The sequence below is a fragment of the Oryctolagus cuniculus genome, chromosome 6 (genome assembly GCF_964237555.1).
Source record: "Oryctolagus cuniculus chromosome 6, mOryCun1.1, whole genome shotgun sequence".
Taxonomy (NCBI): domain Eukaryota; kingdom Metazoa; phylum Chordata; class Mammalia; order Lagomorpha; family Leporidae; genus Oryctolagus; species Oryctolagus cuniculus.
Genome location: NC_091437.1, coordinates 166,162,647 through 166,182,910, shown reverse-complemented (window position 1 = coordinate 166,182,910; position 20,264 = coordinate 166,162,647). Strand labels below are relative to the sequence as shown.

Genomic DNA, 20,264 nt, shown 5'->3' with positions numbered 1-20,264 from the left:
CCCAGACGGCCACAACAGCCAGGTCTGGGTCAGGCTGAGGCCAGCAGCCTGGAGCTCCGAGCGCGTCCCAGGTGGGGGGAGGGAGCCTGGTACTGGAAGATGCGGTGGCAGGGAGCTGGCCGGGAAGCAGAGTGACCGGGACTCCATCCAGCGCTGTCACACCGCAACGCCCGCCTGGCAGGTCCTTGCCCACGCCTTTGGCTGTCCGGGCAGGGGGACTTCCAGCGTGTGCACGGCCGTGTGTGGCCTGTGCTGTGTCGCACGGAGCTGCAGCCGGGTCCTTTGGCTGCTGGTGGCGCCCTGCCTTTGTGCCACGGTTGTCCCCCCCCCCCGTGCAGTGGGCAGCTGGGTGCAGTGCGCCCAGTGCAGGATGGATACCTTTATTCCAGGCAGCCCTGGCTGTGCTGTGGCCTGAGTGCCCAGTGCCTTTCCTGCTGGGGCCACAGAGCCCCCTGGTGGCCGTGGGGATGCGGTGCATGGCAGCTCTCTGCCCCTCTCCTGCCCTGTGCCCTGGAGGGCCTGGTCTCGGCCCATGCCACGGCCCCCCTCCAGCCACCTGCTGTGCGCGGCCGGGGGCAGGGTGCTCTCCACTCGTGCTCAGCCAGTGCCGCACCTCCTGCACACCTGCTGGGTTCCGCTGACCCCAGATCCGTCACCACCACAGGGAACAGGAAGTCTGCGGGGGACCCTGAAGGGTGGTGGGTGTGTGCGTGCCAGCGTGGGTGGCGGGGCCACCTGTCTCCTTCCCAGTGCTGTGTGCACAGGTGGGGGCCCCACCTGAGCAGTACGTGTGCGACCCCGGGTCTCAGCGTGGCCACCGTGTGACTGCTGTGTGACCCGTGGCTGAGTGTGACCATGTGTGTGACCGGTGTGGGACCCCACATCTGAGCGTGCCCACGTGTGACTGGTGTAGGACCCCGCGTCTGAGCGTGCTCATATGTATGGCCTTGTCTGAGCGTGCCCACGCGTGTGCCTGGCGTGTGGGACACTGTATCTGAGCGTGCCCACATGTGTGCCCGGCGTGTGGGACACTATATCTGAGTGTGCCCATGCGTGTGCCTGGCGTGTGGGACACTGTATCTGAGTGTGCCCATGCGTGTGCCTGGCGTGTGGCACACTGTATCTGAGCGTGCCCACGCGTGTGCTTGGCGTATGGGACACTGAGTGTGCCCACTCGTGTGCCTGGCATGTGGGACACTATCTGAGCGTGCCCATTTGTGTGCCTGGCGTGTGGGACACTGAGCGTGCCCACGCGTGTGCCTGGTGTGTGGCACACTGTATCTGAGCGTGCCCACGTGTGTGCCTGGCGTGTGGGACACTGTGAGCGTGCCCGCGCGTGTGCCTGGTGTGTGGCACACTGTATCTGAGCGTGCCCACGTGTGTGCCTGGCGTGTGGCACACTGTATCTGTGCGTGCCCACGTGTGTGCCTGGCGTGTGGGACACTGTATCTGAGCGTGCCCACGCGTGTGCCTGGCGTGTGGCATTCTGTATCTGAGTGTGCCCGCGCGTGTGCCTGGTGTGTGGCACACTATCTGAGCGTGCCCACGCGTGTGCCTGGCGTGTGGCACACTGTATCTGAGCGTGCCCACGCGTGTGCCTGGCGTGTGGGACACTGTATCTGAGCGTGCCCACGCGTGTCCCCGCAGGCCTCCCGGAGCAGTACTACAGCCTCACCTGGTTCGTGAGCCCCATCCTCGGCCTCATCTTCACGCCGCTCATCGGCTCGGCGAGTGACCGCTGCACCCTGAGCTGGGGCCGCCGGCGCCCCTTCATCCTGGCGCTGTGTGTGGGCGTCCTCGTGGGCGTGGCACTCTTCCTCAACGGCTCGGCCATAGGTGAGCGGGGCCGGCGCTGCGGGCCCACGTGGGAACGCCGGGGGCACCCGTCCAGGCGCGCTTCCTGTTGCGAGCGTATCTGACCCCGCGTCCTGTTTCCAGCCGGCTCTCAGGAACGGCCTTTTGTTCTCCTTCTCTTGGACGGGGCGTCGGGAACGCCCGGGGCGCGTGGTGTGTGTGTGTCACGCTCCTGTCTGCGTGCTGGGTTTGCTGTTTCCGCCGACGCCCGGCGCGTGGGAACCGCTCCTGCCCCGGGCGCCCTGGGAGCCCCTGCCTCCCGGGCTGGAGCAGGAAGCCGCCGGCCCAGGAGAAAGCCCCAGGAGCCTCCTGGGTGGGGGTGCCCTTCCCCCACTCGGTGCAGACCCAGCGTCGCCTCCGTGAGTCCCGCCCCCACGCCCCAGTGCTGGTGGTCTGCTGGGCACTGTGGCCCTCACCGTCCTGCTTGTGCCGAGGAGGGAGCAGACGCACGGGGAGCGAGGCGGCTCTCTCCAGGCCGCCGTGGGGCGGTCCTGCCCCCTGCAGCCCAGATAGGGTGACCTGGGAGCCTGGGTCCTGCCCCGTGGCCAGACCAAGCTTCCTGGCGAAAGCCCCTGCCCCTGTGCCCACCCTGGCGCAGGCAGTGTGGGTTCAGCCCATCACGGGGATTTGGGTCCCAGGACGGCACCTCGCTGGCGTGAGGGGAGGCCCAGCTCTGCCGGTCAGGGCGCACTGGGCAGGTGCGGCGGTACCCTCAGGTGGCTCAGGAGCTGGGGATGGGAGGCCGCTTCCTCTTGAGCTGGACGGCTCCGGAAGCCTCTGTGTCTCCGTCGGCTCTCGAGGGGAGAGGTGGGGGCACAGAGGACTGTCCCGTCTTGGAGGGACACAGAGCCTGAGTGAGCGCGGCAGTAGGAGGAGCCCGCCCGGCGTGCCGGCCTTGCCGGGTCAGAGGGTGGCTTCCCTGGGCGAGGGTGGGGGCTGCCCCCCAGGCCGGGGTTGGTTGGCTCTGGCTCTGACCACCCTCCGTGTGCTCTGTCCAGGCCTGGCCCTCGGCGATGTCCCGAACCAGCAGCCCATCGGCATCGTCCTCACCGTGCTGGGGGTGGTGGTGCTGGACTTCAGCGCGGACGCCACCGAGGGGCCCATCCGCGCCTACCTGCTGGACGTGGTGGACAGCGAGGAGCAGGACATGGCCCTCAACATCCACGCCTTCTCCGCCGGTGAGCACCCCCGGGGCGGGGCAGCCGGGGCGTCCGGGCCTGGGACCAGGACGTGGGTGCGGCCAGAGCCCCGCGCTCCCCCAGGGCGGCAGCTGGGTCCCCTCTGGCCCCGTGGTCCCTGCTCGGTCAGCGGGCCTCCGTGGGTCGGTTCTCAGACCTGGGTCCCGCCCCACTTGCTCTCCCGTCTCGCGCTGTTCTCTGTGCGCCGAGCCGTGGCCCTGGGCCCTGGCACCGGCCGGCAGCCGCTCACCGCCGCTCCTCTCCCCGCTCAGGTCTGGGCGGGGCCATCGGCTACGTGCTGGGCGGGCTGGACTGGACGCAGACCGTGCTGGGCGACTGGTTCAGGACGCAGAACCAGGTGCTCTTCTTCTTCGCCGCCATCATCTTCACCGTGTCGGTGGCCCTGCACCTGTTCAGCATCGAGGAGGAGCAGTACAGCCCGCAGCAGGACCGGAGCCCCGAGGCGGCCAGCGGCCTGCCCAGCGCCAAGCTCGGGGGCCCCCTCGCGCCCGCCGCCCGCCCGAGCGCCCTGGACGGCGGCCCCCCGTTCCCGGACGAGGTGCAGTCGGAGCACGAGCTCCCGCTGGACTACCTGGACGTGGACATGGTGCGCAGCAAGAGCGACTCGGTGCTGCACGTGCCCGACGCCGCGCTCGACGTGGAGCCCGAGCTGCTGTTCCTGCACGGCATCGAGCCGTCCATCTTCCACGACGGCTCCCGCCCCGGCACCCCCCGGAGCACCAGCCAGGAGCTCGGCAAGGCCCGGCGGCCCCGGCTCTGCTCGCTGCTCAGGGAGCACGCCGCGGAGGACGACACCTTGCTCGACAGGCACGCGCAGGAAGCCAAAGTCCCCAACGGCGGCGGCTCTGCGCCCGGAGACGCCCTCGGCAGCTGCGCCAGGGCGGACGCGAAGGCCGCGGCCCCGCCGGGCTCCGTGCGCCGCCGCCGGCACGTGTTCCGCCGGCAGGCCTCCAGCACCTTCTCCTACTACGGCAAGATCGGCTCCCACCGCTACCGGCACCGGCGGGCCAACGCCGTGGTGCTCATCAAGCCGTCGCGCAGCATGAGCGACCTGTACGACATGCAGAAGCGGCAGCGGCAGCGCCAGCGCCAGCGGCACCAGAGCGGGGCCACCACCTCCAGCGGGGACACGGAGAGCGAGGAGGGCGAGGGCGAGACCACCGTGCGCCTGCTCTGGCTGTCCATGCTGAAGATGCCCAGGGAGCTGACGCGCCTGTGCCTGTGCCACCTGCTCACCTGGTTCTCCGTCATCGCCGAGGCCGTCTTCTACACCGACTTCATGGGCCAGGTCATCTTCGAAGGGAACCCCAAGGTGAGCCCCCACCTCGGCGCCCGCGTGCAGGTGGGCTGGCGGTGGGGGCACCGAGTGAGCACCGAGGGGCACGGCCACGGGTGTCTAGCACTTCACAAGGAGCGGGAGGCACTTCCGGGGCCCCCCAGTGGGCGTGGCTTGAGCCGTCTGCGGCCTTGCACCAGACGACCCCAGAGCCCGCAGCCTGATGGCAGAAAGCCGCGTCCCTGCTGCCGGGCTAGTGGGCCCACGCCTGGCTCGGGGTGGGGGGTGCGATGGCCGCCGGGTGCGCACGAGGGTCTCTGCCACCACCCGACCAGCCGGCCTCCCCTGGTGGCTGGGGGCAGAGGCACTGGCCTGGGCCGGGGCTGCCCCTTCACACACAGTGCACGGCCCACACCCTCACCCTGGCCTCTCTCTGGCACAGGCCCCCTCCAACTCGACGGCCTGGCACGCCTACAACGCCGGCGTGAAGACGGGCTGCTGGGGCCTGGTCATCTACGCGGCCACCGGTGCTATTTGCTCAGGTGAGAAGCCCCGCCCAGGGGGGCTGGGGCATGGGGACCCTGACGTGCTGAACGGGCCTTCCCCTAGCCGGAGAGAGCAGCCACCGAGGGCTGCACACCTGCGTGTGGGGCGGTGCGTGTTGTCTGGGCTCCAGTCTGCTCGTGTGTAGAGGGGTGTGTTTTGTCTGGGCCTCGGGCTGTGCATGTGTGGGGTGTGTGTTGGCTGGGCCCCGGGCTGCATGTGTGTGTGTGTGTGTGTAAGGTGCGTGTTGTCTGGGCCCCAGGCTGCGCGTGTGTGGGGTGTGTGTTGGCTGGCCCCGGGCTGCATGTGTGGGGAGGTGTTGGCTGGGCCCCGGCTGCGTGTGTGTGGGGTGTGTGTTGGCTGAGCCCGGCTGTGTGTGTGTGGGGAGGTGTTGTCTGGGCCCCGGGCTGCGTGTGTGTGGGGTGTGTGTTGGCTGGGCCCCGGGCTGCGCATGTGTGTGGGGTGCATGTTGTCTGGGCCCCGGGCTGCGTGTGTGTGGGGTGTGTGTTGGCTGGGCCCCGGGCTGCATGTGTGTGTGGGGGGTGTGTGTGTTGGCTGGCCCCGGGCTACATGTGTGTGGGGTGCGTGTTGGCTGGGCCCCGGGCTGCGCATGTGTGGGGTGTGTGTTGGCTGGGCCCCGGGCTGCGCATGTGTGTGTGTGGGGGGAGGTGTTGGCTGGCCCCGGGCTGCATGTGTGGGGGGAGGTGTTGGCTGGGCCCCGGGCTGCATGTGTGTGGAGAGGTGTTGGCTGGGCCCCAGCTGCGTGTGGGGGGGAGGTGTTGGCTGGGCTAGGCCAGCTGGGGCAGGCAGGGGACCGTCCAGGGTGGGGGTGCTGGGAACCCTCCTGCTCACCGCCCGGCCTCTCAGCCCTACTGCAGAAATACCTGGACCACTACGACCTCAGCGTCAGGGTGATCTACGTTCTGGGCACGCTGGGCTTCTCGGTGGGCACGGCCATCATGGCCATGTTCCCCACTGTCTACGTGGCCATGGCCACCATCAGCGCCATGGGCGTCGTCTCCATGAGCATCTCCTACTGCCCCTACGCCCTGCTGGGCCACTACCACGACATCAAGGAGGTGGGTGCTGGCGGGGGCGGGGCCAGGCCTCGGGAGGGCCTGCGTGGCCTGTGACCGCTGCCTCCCGTGAGGCGGTCCTTGTCTGTGTTCTGATGAGGCTGGCGGGTCTGCTGCTGTCCCCAAGGCCCCTGGGTCACAGCCGCATCCCCTGGGGAGGGAGCTCCCGTCCCCTCCAGGCCGGGGCCCTCATTGAGCAGCTTTCCCGAGCCCGGTATCCGAAAGGTCATTGACCACGGGGCTTGACGGTCTCGCCGCATCTGTAACCCCGCCACGTCTCTGTAACCCCTCCGTGTCTCTGCCACCCTGCCGCGTCTCTGCCACCCCGCCGCGTCTCTGCCACCCCGCTGCGTCTCTGCCACCCCGCCACGTCTCTGCCACCCCGCCGCGTCTCTGTAACCCCTCCGTGTCTCTGCCATCCCACTGTGTCTCTACCACCCCGCCGCGTCTCTGCCACCCCGCCGCGTCTCTGCCACCCCGCTGCGTCTCTGCCGTCCCACTGCGTCTCTGTAACCCCGCCGCGTCTCTGCCACCCCGCCGCGTCTCTGCCACCCCGCCGCGTCTCTGCCATCCCACCGCGTCTCTGCCACCCCGCCGTGTCTCTGCTGTCCCACCACGTCTCTGCTGTCCCACCGCGTCTCTGCCACCCCGCCGCGTCTCTGCCATCCCACTGCGTCTCTGTAACCCCGCCGCGTCTCTGCCATCCCACCGCGTCTCTGCCACCCCGCCGTGTCTCTGCTGTCCCACCACGTCTCTGCTGTCCCACCGCGTCTCTGCCACCCCGCCGCGTCTCTGCCGTCCCACTGCGTCTCTGTAACCCCGCCGCGTCTCTGCCATCCCACCGCGTCTCTGCCACCCCGCCGTGTCTCTGCTGTCCCACCGCGTCTCTGCTGTCCCACCGCGTCTCTGCCACCCCGCCGCGACTCTGCCATCCCACTGTGTCTCTGTAACCCCGCCGCGTCTCTGTAACCCCGCCCCGGCACTTGCCCTTGAGGCGGGCTGAGCTGCACAGGATCAGGGGCCGAGGCGGGGCAGGTGGGCCAGGCTGCAGGTGCCTGGGGGGCCGAGGCGGGGGCAGGTGGACCGGGGTGCATGCCCTCAGGGGCCATGGTGGGGCCAGGCGGGCTGGGCCGCAGGGGCGAGGGGGCTGAGGCGGCCGAGGTGGGGGCCAGGCGGGCCGGACTGTGTGACCGCGGGGCCGAGGCGGGTTGCAGGTCTCAGGCATAGCAGGCAGACCCTGTGCTGGGGGGAGGAAGACACCAGGCGCTCCCGCCTGCCCCTCAGCCCCAGCCATGGTGACAGCAGCGAGAACAGAACAGAACTCCTGTGTAAACGGGCTCTTAATCGCAGTGTAGCGGCTGCTCAGGCGCAGGGGGGAGCGCACACTTGACCTGACCCAGGCCAGGAGCCCCTCCACCCCAGGCAGCCCTGGCCCTGATTCCCGGCGCTGTGTCCCTCCCTCCCGGGGCCTCGTGTGGGTGCTGGAGCCAGGCCCGGTGCTGTGTCGGTCTGCAGCGTGGGGGAGAGCAGGGCACCTCCCCCCCGCCCCCGTGGAGTCCGCATGGCCTCCCCTGAGCTGCCCCTTGTTCCTGAGCGTGGGGGCGGGCCGGCGGTCTCGGCACTCGGCGGCGTCACACAGGGCTCGCGTGTCGGTCCTCCGGGGCCATTCTGCACGTCCGTGCACGAGGAGGGGGTTTGCGCTTGGCTGGCGGGAGCGGGGGTGTGCGCGTTGCGCAGCAGGTGCGTGGCGGGATCTCGCCTGGTGGAGGCCAAGGTGGCGCCGCCCGGCTGGCGCTGACAGTCAGGCCTCGGTGCGCGCTGGCCCGTGTCCGTGTGTTCAGGGTCCTGCTCCGTGGTGTCTCCTGCTCTAACGTGCTAAACTCCCTGCCTTGGTTCTCAGCCTAACGTGCGCTTGAGGTTGTTGATTGCCCTGCGCGCACCTGAGCTTGTGAGCGCTGTGCAATGAAGCGGACGCGGGGTCTCTGGTGGCCTCGTCATCACTGAGGGCCGGCGGGCACCTGCGGCAGGCCGAGGCCGTGTGCCGTGCCGTCCCGGCTCCTGGCCGAGGCCGTGAGCCCTGCGATCCCGGCTCCTGGCCCAGGCGCCCTCTGGGCCCAGCGCGTTGCACCTGCTCCCTGGTTTTGTGCGGTCGCGGCGCTGTCTCCTGCACTCGGCGCTCTGCCTTAGCCCGACTGTGTGCATTGCCGCCTCTCCCGTTCTCTCCTGTTCTTTTATCTGCGTGTTTTACGAGAGTGTCTGAAGTCCCGCCCTGGGACTGGGGTGCAGACGGTGGACACGGCCCTGCTGAACTGTCTCCATGGGCCGCGGTGGCCCAGGCCAAGGGACGGCCGCTGCCGGCGCCCATGGGCAGTGGGCAGTTGTGCTGTTGGGAGCCTTTGGGTGGGCTTGCGCCCAGAGCCCGCCAGGCACAGGGAGCCGCTGCTGCCCTCTGCGTGGGGCGGGGCAGGAGTTGGGCGTCAGGGGGGGGGGGGGGGCTCGGGCCGAAGAGGTTGCCGGAGGCTCCCTGGCCTGGGGAGCTGCGGCTCCCACCCCTGCTGCGTGGGCGGCACTGGCGACTCCACGCGTGCTCTGTGCCACCCGGCGGCCCCTCGCGTGAGCCTCCGTCCACGGCGGTGGTCTCACACGTGCGCTCCCTTCTCTTGCAGTATGTCCACCACAGCCCCGGCAACTCCAAGCGCGGCTTCGGCATAGACTGCGCCATCCTCTCATGCCAGGTCTACATCTCGCAGATCCTGGTGGCGTCTGCCCTCGGGGGCGTGGTCGACGCCGTGGGCACCGTGCGCGTCATCCCCATGGTGGCCTCCGTGGGCTCCTTCTTGGGCTTCCTGACGGCCACGTTCCTGGTGATCTACCCCGAGGCGTCGGAGGAGGCCAGGGAGGAGCAGAAAGGCCTGTCCTGCCCGCCCGCCGGCGAGGGCCGGGACGGCGAGAAGCCCACCACGCTGAAGCTGTCGCGGAGCGAGGGCCTGCAGGGCCCGGTGCAGACGGAGTCCATGGTCTGAACCACACGCCTGTTTACACATTCCACGCTCGGGGCGGCGGGCGCGGCGGGGACTGCTGGGGCAGCAGGTGCAGCCGGCCGGGGCCCCTCGCAAAACGCAGCCGGAATTCAGTAGTTGTAGGCTAGGTTCGAGCTACTAGGCAAAAATACCACACTCAATTACTTTTTCCACAATTAAAAAAAAATCATTTAAAATCCTTTTTTAAATTGAGAAAGATCTTTTAATTTCAGCTTTCTTTTTCTGCATGTTTTTTAAATTGTAAAACATTTGCAAGGTAGACCATAAGCAATTCAGAAAAAAAAACAAAAATAGTAAGATTTTGCATTCCCGAAAATGACAGTCGAACACGAGAAGCCATCGATGTCCTCGGCCCTGGGTCCCCCGAGGACTTGGGACCACGGCGGTGTTGGTGACGGGCGGTTCGGTGAGCGCCGTCTGCAGGCCCCGGCACGCGCCCCCGAGCACCGCACGCGCTGCTGGTGCTGCGCCCGTCGGGGCTGCCCCCCTAGGGTCCCTTCAGGAGGCATTCGAGTGGACAGCGCTCGCTCCCCCGGCCGGCCCACACCAAAGCTGCGAGGCGGCCGTGGCCAGGGGGCGGGGGGGTTTGGGAGGCGGAGTCCGGACGGGGCCACCCTCCCCCACCCTGCTGGGGACAGCGCCAGCCACGGGCCGGGATCTGAACTCTGGCACCTGCGAGCGGGTCCGTGTCCAGGCCCCGGGACCCCGACCACCTCCACCTGAGACCGCCTCCCTCCCCACCGCGCCCCGGCCCCACCGCCTCCACCCGGGGCCGCCTCCCTCCCCGCCGCGCCCCGGGCCCCACCGCCTCCACCCGGGGCCGCCTCCCTCCCCGCCGCGCCCCGGGCCCCACCGCCTCTTCCATTGCACTTTGCTCTCAGCCGTTTGCTGGGGGTCCTGAGCGCGGAGCTCCAGGCGGGCACGGCCTCCCCCAGGGGCCACCCGCTGCACGGCTACCTCAGCACGCGTGCGTGTGCCAGGGCCTCCCTCCCCGCCCCAGGCCGCAGCGATCGGGGCGGGAAGACGGCCCGGGCGGTTTGTGTGTGCCTGCGCTTGCCCGGGCCGGGGGCCGCGGCCGCGTCAGGTGTAACACTCGCTGCCTCACGTGGATGTTTGAGTGAAGGACTTTGCGGCGGAGAGAATCAGGCTGCAGTACGGCCGTTCTGAAGCAGAGATGTATACGCAGATATATATATATATATATATTTCCAGATGAAACTGAGCAGTTTTTCAATAAAGTACTTGAATTTTCTGCGTGTTGAAAGGAATCGGCGTGCTTGGTGTCGACCGAGCGGCCGAGAGCAGCCGTGGGCCCCGGGACGCCCGGCCACCGCGAGCCCTGCCCCTCCCGTCGGTGACAGCACCTCTGGGCGCCCGTCCTCGGCCCGCTATCCCGGGCAGGTGGCCCCGAGGTCGCGTCGGGGGTCTGGCCGCCCGGGTCGCACCCTCTGTCTCAGTTCGTTTTTCCCACCTCCGTCCGGTCCCGCCAGCCCGAGAACCAAGGGAGCCAGGGCTGAGCTGCGCCCAGACCGCCAGTGAGCCGGACGCGCAGGGCCCATTCCGGGGGCCCAGGGCCACAGCTGCTTTCTCGGGGCCGCGGGGTCTGAAATGACATGGGATGTTCCGTGTTCACGGCACAGGCCCGGGAAGGCCGCTGGAGAACGGGCAGGCCAGAAGTGAGTGGCCAGTCACGTCGGGCTCCAAGGCCCGGAGCCCTGCGGATGCCGCTCGCCCAGGAGCCCGGGTCAGCAGCAGAGGGGGCTCCCGGAGGCCCTGGTGCACTGGGTGTGAGGACCCAGGAGCCCGATCCTGCCTCAGCCCCTCCCCAGCGATGAGGCCATCGGCAGGTGGCACCGCCACGGGGCTGCCGGGCCGTCTCCAGGGGTCTCAAGCAGTAGGGGGCTGGCCCTGGAACTTGAGTCAGACGGCCAGTGAGGGGGCAGCGTGGTGGCCGGGGGCCTCCCCAGGCAGCTGTTCCGGGCTCTATCCCGTGTGTGTGTCTGGGGCAGGCTGGGTGCTGAGTGGCACAGCTTGTCACGCTGGTCACGTGCGTTCCCTGAAGTCTTCCCGAGGTGCCTTTAACACGTGTGGCGGCTGGGGCATGCAGGGCCCGGGCAGGGGACCCGTGACATTCCCCAGCCCCGGGAGAAGCGCCGGGTCCAGTCCCATCCCCGTGGGGACACAGGTGGCCAGGGGCGTCTGGGAGGCGCTGTGTGTGGAGGAGCAGACAGGTGGACAGACACCCCGTGCCCACGGGGACGGCGCGGCCCCCGAGCCTGTGGGCCTCCCGCAGCAGCAGGGATGCAGGATATTCTGGGGTAGCAGCTGTCGCCTCCGTCCACGGCTGTGCGCGCCCCAAAGCCGTGTGCCACGTGCGGCTTTGTCCCTGAGCTGCTACCAGCCATCCAGTGTGCCCCGGCCCTGGCGGCCTGCTTGCGTGCAGAGGCCTGGGGTGGCTGGAAGCCGAAGCCAGCCGCCTTCCTGCAGGCTAAGTGGGTCCCCTGGGTCCCGCGTCCCTTTCCGAGAGGGGTGACGGTTTCCAGGCTGCCCGAGGTTGCCCAGCTGCTGGGGTGTGAGCAGATTTGGTCAAAGGTTCCTCTGACCCAGAGTGGCTGGGCCAGGGGCAACGTGGAGGGAGGGATGATGGGTGGTCACTGGGGGTCCCCAGGTGGGGGCTATTTAGGGGTGCCCAGCCGGGCTGCTCCAGGGCAGGGCTAGGCCACTCCACACCTGTCCGTGGCCAGCTGAAGAGCACACAGCCACGTGCTGGAGACGTGGTTGGGAGACTCCACCCCACGGTGGGCACTGGACTGCACACCAGTGTCCAGGCACTTCCCTCCCAGATGGACGTGGCGACCATCAGGGTAGGCGTCCCGTAGGGAGCGCCCGGCCCCCAGCGCCACGGGGGCACACCCGGGGCAGGCTGGGACCTTTGCTGTTGGCTGCCTCCAGCATGGTGGCGGCACAGGTGCTGGGTGGGGGGCGGGGCTGTGACGAGGCCGTGGCGCGTGCCCGAGCCCCAGCAGAGCGTGAGCCCCTGGTGCCACCCAGCCCACAGGTCCCGCACGCCTGTGGGGCCATGCACACTCGTGTTAATTTGTTTTTGTAACAAGAGCCGTGTCGGGCCCTGTAACAGACACCCGCAGTCTAGTAAACGCCTTGGTCGCGTTTCCGTGTCGGCAGCAGCACCTGCGGCCCCGGCACCCGCCCCAGGGGGTTCCCAGCTCCGTCCATTTCAGCGGCTGTTAGGGCCTCGCCCTCCCGGAGCCCTGTCCTTGGGCCGTCACAGAGAGGGTTCGCCAGCGCAGCCCCTGTGCCTGGCTGCTGGGGCTGGGCACGGTGCTCACGCGCACACGTGCCTGTGTGCACAGGTACACGCATGCGCACACCGAGGCACGCCCTCCCTGGGGGTCGGGGCTAGTCCCAGGGTCAACTGCGTTCCGTGCACGGGTTTTCATTTCGTTGCTCTGGGCCATGGGGCAGGTGTGTGCACGAGGCCGCGGAGCCCTCCCCCAGTCCTTATTACCTCGCCCTTGGCTGTCCATGAGCCCCAGGGGAGCGCAGGTGCTCGGCGTCCGTGAGCCCCAGGTGAGTCCAGGCCCTCAGTCATCCGGCCATGAGCCCCGCTCTGCCAGTCCGTGAGCCCCAGGGGAGCGCAGGTGCTGGACCCTCCGTGAGCCCCAGGGGAGCGCAGGTGCCGGACCCTCCATGAGCCCCAGGGGAGCGCAGGTGCTCAGCTGTGAGCCCCAGGGGAGCGCAGGCGCTGGACCCTCCGTGAGCCCCAGGGGAGCGCAGGCGCTGGACCCTCTGAGCCCCAGGGGAGCGTGGGCGCTGGACCCTCCGTGAGCCCCAGGGGAGCGCAGGTGCCGGACCCTCCATGAGCCCCAGGGGAGCGCAGGCGCTGGACCCTCTGAGCCCCAGGGGAGCGCAGGCGCTGGACCCTCCGTGAGCCCCAGGGGAGTGCAGGTGCTGGACCCTCCGTGAGCCCCAGGGGAGCGCAGGTGCCGGACCCTCCATGAGCCCCAGGGGAGCGCAGGCGCTGGACCCTCTGAGCCCCAGGGGAGCGCAGGCGCTGGACCCTCCGTGAGCCCCAGGGGAGTGCAGGTGCCGGACCCTCCGTGAGCCCCAGGGGAGCGCAGGTGCTGGACCCTCCGTGAGCCCCAGGGGAGCGCAGGCACTGCAGGTGCCCCCAATGACCGAGGACACCCGTGTGGCTGCGTCGCACAGGGCCCTGGCCCGTTTTCAGACGAGCTCTCTGTACTTTTCTGGGTAAAAGTCTTTTTTCAGATATAATATCCCAAGCATCACGGGTTATGGTTTCTCTTTACTAATTGTACTTTAAGATTGATTTATTTGAAAGGCAGAGAGAGATCTTCCATCCGCTGGTTCACTCCCCAGATGGCCGCAACGGCCGGAGCTGCGCTGATCCGAAGCCAGGAGCCAGGAGCTTCCTCCAGGTCTCCCACTTGGGTGCAGGGGCCCAAGGACTTGGGCCATCTTTTACTGCTTTCCCAGGCCACAGCAGAGAGCTGGGTAGGAAGTGGAGCAGCCGGGACTAGAACCAGTGGCCGTGGGATGCTGGCACTGCAGGCAGCGGCTTTACCCACTACGCCACAGCACCAGTCCCTTCTATGTTTTGATGAGGTCTAATGCATCATTTTTTGTTTTTATTTAAGGAGTGACTGCATCAGACTCTCAGGGCTGCAGCAAATGAATGATAACCACGCAGTTCTCATGCTAACGTGCAGCTAGAGCCTTGTCTTTGGGCTCTCTTTTGAAAACAACTGGTCGACCAGCCAGGGTTACACAGAGGCCCCCGTACGTATTTCTAGGACTTGGACTTCACACCCATCTGTGAGCACAGAATTGTCAGACGCTGTGCAGCTGCACCCAGCAGTTATCAACCTTTAAGTTTTTAAACAATTTTATTTATTTAAAAGGTGGGAGGGGGGAGGATCTTCCATCTGTGAGTTCACGCCCCAAATGCCCACGACAGCCACAGGTGGATCGCTGAGGCCGAAGCCAGGAGCTTGGCGCCCACGCTGGGTCTCCCCAGAGCGGCAGGGGCCCAGGCCCCGGGCCACCTGCTCCTCCCAGGGTGAGCGTCAGGCCTGGAACCCCGCGGCGCCGCCCGCTCGCAATGGACTGTTAGGTTCCCGTCTCCAGCCCCCCACTCAGGACATTGACCGACCGTGTGCAATGGGGCGTTCTGTGCAGGAATTCCGCACCGGGCACGCGCTCCTGCCGAGGGTGCGGTCCGAGTCACTTCCCCGGGGCCTGGGGCAGGGCGGCGGCAGGGCTACGAAGCGGCCGGGACCGTCCTCTCCTCGAGTGTCGGTGGAACTCTGCCGTCGTGAGGCAGCTGGTTCTGGAAGCTTCTCTGGGCAGATTTTGTCGGAAGTCTCTGTTGCTTCCTGTGTCGGTTTCACAAACTTGTTTTTTAAAGAAATGTACACTTTGCACCCTCCTGTGCCCCCTCCCCCTCTGCCTCCCGATGAGCCGGGAGCGAGGACCAGGCCGTCCCAGAACCCACCCCTGGCTTTGCCGGGTCTCCTCCCTTTACCAAGTGTAGATTAAAGAAGCTGTGGTCCACGTGCTTAGGAGGGAAATGTAGATAACTAATTTTTTTTTAGGGGCCAGCACTGTGGCACTGTGGCTAAGCCTCTGTCTGCAGCGCTGCCATCCCATATGGGCGCCGGTTCATGTCCCGGCTGCTCCGCTTCCGATCCAGCCCCCTGCTAGTGCTTGGGCCCCTGCACCCACGTGGGAGACCTGGAGGAGGCTCCTGGCTCCTGATCAGCGCAGTGCTGGTCGCTGTGGCTATTTGGGCAGTGAACTGCAGATGGAAGACCTCTCTCTCTCTCTAACTCTACCTCTCAAATATGTAAGTAAAAATCTTTTTTAAAAGAGATTATTTTGCCAGTGCTGCAGCTCAATAGGCTAATCCTCCGCCTGCGGCCCCGGCACCCCGGGTTCTAGTCCCGGTCGGGGCGCTGGATTCTGTCCCGGTTGCCCCTCTTCCAGGCCAGCTCTCTGCTGTGGCCAGGGAGTGCAGTGGAGGATGGCCCAAGTGCTTGGGCCCTGCACCCCATGGGAGACCAGGAGAAGCACCTGGCTCCTGCCATCGGATCAGCGCAGTGCGCCGGCTGCAGCGGCCATTGGAGGGTGAACCAATGGAAGGAAAACCTTTCTGTCTCTGTCTATAACTCTACCTGTCAAATAATTAAAAATCTTAATAAAATAAAATGCATCTCCAGTAGATGACATAACTGTACATCAAAAAACTCTGGGTAAGTGGGATTAAAAGCTGTTTATTTTGGTGCAAAAACGTGTGAAATCCATGAACAGGTTCTCAAAGTACATTTTCCCGCAAGCTCTCAGGCCCGTGTGACGGTCGGGCCTTTCCACTGCCGTGTGGGCCGTGTGCGTGTGAAGTTCATTCCACAGTGAAGTAGTTGTACACACCTAGCTCATTACTGCCGACGCACACAGGGACAGCACGTGATGCAGAAGCGTGTTACAGACGCTCATAGGCACAGAGTACAGGACACACTCACGTCTACCATGCTCACAGCTACAGAACACTTGATACGTTACCATTACTGACAGACACAGGTACAGAACACACGACACTAACATCACCGAGAGACGCTCACAGGGACCTGCTGTACACTTGGTAATGAACGGCAGGCAGGGGGAGAGAAGTCGGCCATCCTGCTACTTGTATTTAAACCCGCTTTTTGTTCCTGCTTCTGCCGGTGTGGTCTGACTTCAGCATTTTGCAGCCACCACGTGGGATACTGGTGACGCTCAGCTCCCTCTCATCGGAGCCTCCCCCCGGCCGACCTGGGGAACCCGCAGAGCCACAGCAGTGGTGGCCGGCCCTCGGCCCTCGTGATTCACTCCTGTCCCTCGCCGGTGAGCGGGGCGCGCACGCCTGCCCCGGCCCGGGTCACCTCTGAGACTGCGGGCCTCGGCCTCCCTCCCCAAGCCCCAGTTCAGCTGACAGCATGGCCGCACCCGAGCTCCTGCCAGGGAAGATGGCCGTGCTGGCCGGACACACGCCGCCTGTGCCGCGACCAGGGACCATGTGGCCTCCTGTGCACGATGGGCTGGCGCCACCACCACCGTGGGAGCCCGGGCTCATGCGCAGCAGTGCTGTCCTGGTGCCCTCGGCGTCTCCACCCCAGCCCTGGCACCCCCAGGGCTGCCACCTGGTCCTTCTCCTCCTGCCTTGCTCAGGAGCCAGGGCGCCTCCCTGCTCCAAGGCTGCTGCAGTCCCAGGCACACCCAGGCTCGTGCTGCAGCGCCAGCCGGAGCACAGCCGTGGGGCCTGCCAGCAGCTGCAGAGCCAGGCAGTGCCCTCCCGGCCACTCGGGGGCAGAGCCCCGGCGTCTCCCCAGGGGCACCTGGCAGCGGACACCAAGTCCCCAGTGCCGCCATCCGAGCTGCACCCAGGGTACCAGGCGATTCTCGCTGCACGCGGGGCACCTGCGGGAGCTCCCGACCGGCACGGCCCGCCCCAAGGCAAGCCGTCTTCTTGAAACACAGCTGGAGACCCAAAACTGCACTAGCACGCGCCGGATCCCGGCTCCCGATCCACACGTCTGCTCCAGTTTAATCCGGCGACGCTGAGGCAGGGCAGGCATCTGGGTCTGGTGAGCGAATCCAGCTCCTCCCGGCACCTCCCACGCGAATCAGCGCAGCCTCGCCGAAGCACAGACGGAAGACGAAGGTGCCGGTTCCCCTTTCCCGTCGACAGGGCCCCGGCAAGACTGGCACGCGTGAGCTGCCTCGGCTGGCCCACGGCTCCGCCCCAGTCTCTGTCGAGTGACATCTCAGCCGTCACCACGCCGGCCCTGAATTGGGATTCCCGCGGAGCAGGCGTGACGTGGCCCTGGGCTGCCGGTCGGTGTCAGCGCGTCACCCGCAGTGGAAGGCACCTGCTCGCCTGTGGCCCGTCACGGACGCACTCCGGAACCTGTCCGGAAGACGCTCCCTGAGCGCCCCCGCGCGTTCACAGTGGTACGGTTCCTGCCTTTGGCTGCTGGCCAGGCCTCCCGGTCTCCACCTCCTCCCGTGAGCAAGGTTCTGGTCCATGATGGATGGCTGGGGGCGGACCTGGCCGGGGACCTGCAGCCCCCGAGCCCTTCGGTGGGAGCCGGCCGTGGCAGGGCGACAGCCGAGTCCCCCGGGCAGAGGCCGCTGGCAACGGCCGACCACGGGCACCCCGTGCATGTCCGCAGTCACAGCCCAAACCCCGCTCGTGAGACACTGAGCGTGGAGCTGTCGCCGCTCGGCAGCAAGGCACACGGGGCTGCTTTGGGGGGCGCACGCTTAGTCACCTGCAGCCGGCGTCTCCAGCAGTCACACACCAAGGCAGTCCACGCACGTTGAAAAGTGAAAAAGGAAACAGCAGGTGCCTGGGCCGGCCCCACCCCTGGCCTCACAAAGCCGACCCCAGTGTGGTCCCCTCCCCCCGGCAGCCCTGTGGGACCAGGAAGTGGCCTCGGGGGGCAGGAAGTCAGTGCAAGGCCACAGCACCCCCGGTTCACCATGGCCCCGACCCCAAGTCCGATGGAGGACGAGGACGAGTGTTTCGAGTGGAGGCAAAATCCGAGGCGCGGGGGCCCCGGGTCGCGCGTGGCTTGGCCACATCGCTGGCTCCTTCGCTGGTCCCTGGTTCCCTGGTTCTGGAACCTTCTATACGGCACAGAGGTCGTCACACAGGCAGTGCAGCTCCTGGTCCGAGAAGAGCCCCGGGGGGAACGGCACCTGGCGGGCCTCGGGCCCTGGTCTCCTCGGCGTCCTGGCGCCTACTCCACCTTCCAGATGGCGATCTTGCCCTCCTCAGGCCCGGAGCCGCTCAGCACGTACCTGTCCTCGGCCGAGCACAGGGTCCGCACGGCGTCGGCGTGCGCCACCAGCTCCTTCTCCACCGCCCTCCGCTCGGCGCTGACCACGTAGATTTTCCCCTTGGTTTTGCCTTGCGACTGGCCGCTGCCCCCCACCCAGACCTGCGGGAGAGAAACGCGGAGGGAAAGCATCAGCCAGCCAGGGAGACAGCCAGGCCCCGCCCACGTGCGTGAGGAGCAGCCCCTGGGCCCGGAGCTAACGGGCGAGAAGGCTCGGTGAGGCCTGGGCAGGACAAGTCCCCAGAGCTGCCCCAGCCCCGAGGCTCAGAGCCCGCGCAGCCACCCAGAAAGGCGGGGCAGAGCCAGGATCCCTCCTGCTGAGCCACAGGGAGGAGCCAGCCCTGGCCCTGGCCGCCCTAGCCGCCCCTGAGTGGGCTTCCCAGCTCCAGGGACCGCCCAGCCTCGAGGCACCGCCGGGGTTTGGGGGGGGGGGCTTACCTGCCGCTTCACCCTGATCATGCAGCGGACCTCACTGCAGTCCTGCAGGGGGATCCTCTCGGGGGGCTGGGTCAGGTCCTCCAGGCTGCAGACGTAAACCTCGCTGCGCCCCGCACAGGCCGCCCACAGCTGCTGCTGCTGCAAGGCAAGTCACCATGCAGGCCGCCGGGTGGCCGCCGGGGCCCCGGGCACGCGCTCACACGCACACAGCAGGGTACCTCGGGGAGCAGCTGGAAGCCCAGGAAGGAGGTGCTCATCTCTTGGCAGATCTCATCGATCCTCAGCTCCTGCTGCACGAAGCCGGTGGTCGTCACAGCCACGATGCTGCTGCCTGTGCCTGCGGGGACCCAGGAGCCCGCATGAGGGGCCGGCGGCCGTGACGCCGGGGAAGGGACGGTTCCAGTCCCGGCTGCGCCACTTCGATCCAGCTCCCTGCTACTGGCCTGGGAAAGCAGCAGCAGACGGCCGAGTGCTCGGGTCCCTGCCACCCATGTGGGAGACCCAGAGGGAGCTCGTGGCCATCTGACTCTGACTACCTTTTATTCAGATTTATTTGAGAAGCAGGGAGAGAGATCTTCCATCCACTGGTTCACTCCCCAAATGACCTCAACGGCCAGAGCTGGGCCTATCTGAAGCCAGGAGCTTCATCTGGGTCTCCCACGAGGGTGCAGGGACCCAGGCACTTGGCCCATCCTCCACTGCTTTCCCGGGTGCATTAGCAGGGAGCTGGATCAAAGTGGAGCAGCCGGGACTCGAACCAGTGCCCATATGGGATGCTGGCACTGCAGACGGAGACTTAACCACTGAGCCACAGCGCCGGCCCCTCTGAATTAATCTCTAAAAACGAACTGATCTCTTTAAAGAAAAGGACAGGAACAGTGGGAAAACAAGCTCTCCCGCCCGGGGACACCAGCAGCCGCGTGGAGTCAGCGGGCCGAGGGGCCGTTCCTCCAGAGACAGAGAACAGGTGCAGAGGGACGCTCGGTGCCGCCGGCCAGCACAGCCAAGGCCACGGGAGTCGCAGCCACGGCGAACAAGCGCCATGAGACTGCGCCTGCCGGCGGGGGCGTGCAACAGGGCGGCCGCCGTGGAACCCCGGCTGGCGGCTCCACGCAGGCCAGGACTGCCCACACAGGGGGCTCTCGCATCAGCGCTGCCCGAAACCACCCCTGTGGCTGGGGACAGCCAGACGCGGGAGCGCAGCCGGGGACGCCGTGGGGGAGGCAAACTCGGCTCCAGGACGCAGGGCCCACGTCTGCCGACACGCAGCACTCGCGCCTTTTACTGTGTGCGAAACGGGCTTCTGTGGCGAGGACAGCACTCGCGACGGTCACGTGGTCATCCAGCACACGCCTAGGAGCCTGCAGAGCGTAGGCAGCCCCCGTGCCTTGGGGTTCAGAAACACACCAGGGCCCCAGGCCAAGTGCCCGCCCCGCCCGTGGCCCCGGGGTGACAGTGCAGGTGACAGGGCGTCCCTGGGGGAGGGAGTGGAGGAGGCAGCAGGCCGTGGGCAGAGGGGCCTGGGCGCAGAGCGGGCGGGGCGGGGCCCAGCACTTACAGCACCACAAGCAGCCACCGTGCAGCTGCATGGCCGTGAGGCCCCCGCACGGCAGCTGGAAGCGGCTGGTCACCCGCAGCGTGCTCACGTTCCACGCCAGGACTGTCCCGTCCACGCTGCAGGAGTAGACCTCACTGGAGAGCCAGACACACACAGTCAGCCCCGGGGACACTGTTCCTGGCCAGCAACACGGGGTCCCGGGGGCAAGAGCAGGCTCGCTGGCTCGGCTCGCTGCAGTGTGGGATGGAACCCCCCAGCACAGGGGCTTCGGGCTGCCCACGTGGCTGACAGTGCAGCTCTGTGGGCTGCAGGGGACCCCCGCCCACCCTGAGGCCTGTAACCTGGGGGGCAGACGCACTGGGCC

The 20,264-nt window shown here is 67.2% G+C and overlaps 2 protein-coding genes across 3 annotated transcripts in view; one reads left to right on the top strand and one right to left on the bottom strand.

The window, feature by feature from the left end:
• Positions 1-10,241, top strand: part of SLC45A4 (solute carrier family 45 member 4) — a 62,332-nt gene extending 52,091 nt beyond the window's left edge. For both annotated transcript variants that reach the window (XM_070075864.1, XM_070075865.1), the window contains 6 exons: positions 1,648-1,836; positions 2,853-3,032; positions 3,305-4,365; positions 4,772-4,871; positions 5,740-5,951; positions 8,615-10,241. In XM_070075864.1, coding sequence (XP_069931965.1) covers positions 1,648-1,836; positions 2,853-3,032; positions 3,305-4,365; positions 4,772-4,871; positions 5,740-5,951; positions 8,615-8,971 — 2,099 coding nt within the window. In that variant the 3' untranslated portion in view covers positions 8,972-10,241. The remainder of the gene's footprint in view (positions 1-1,647; positions 1,837-2,852; positions 3,033-3,304; positions 4,366-4,771; positions 4,872-5,739; positions 5,952-8,614) is intronic.
• A 5,043-nt stretch (positions 10,242-15,284) lies between these two features.
• The window catches only part of DENND3 (DENN domain containing 3), a 45,710-nt gene continuing 40,730 nt past the window's right edge, over positions 15,285-20,264 (bottom strand). Inside the window, exons 20-23 of the mRNA XM_070075867.1 lie at positions 19,901-20,034; positions 18,561-18,679; positions 18,343-18,480; positions 15,285-18,006 (exon numbers count right to left, since the gene is read on the bottom strand). Of these exons, the coding sequence (XP_069931968.1) occupies positions 17,806-18,006; positions 18,343-18,480; positions 18,561-18,679; positions 19,901-20,034 (592 nt within the window). The 3' untranslated portion in view covers positions 15,285-17,805. The remainder of the gene's footprint in view (positions 18,007-18,342; positions 18,481-18,560; positions 18,680-19,900; positions 20,035-20,264) is intronic.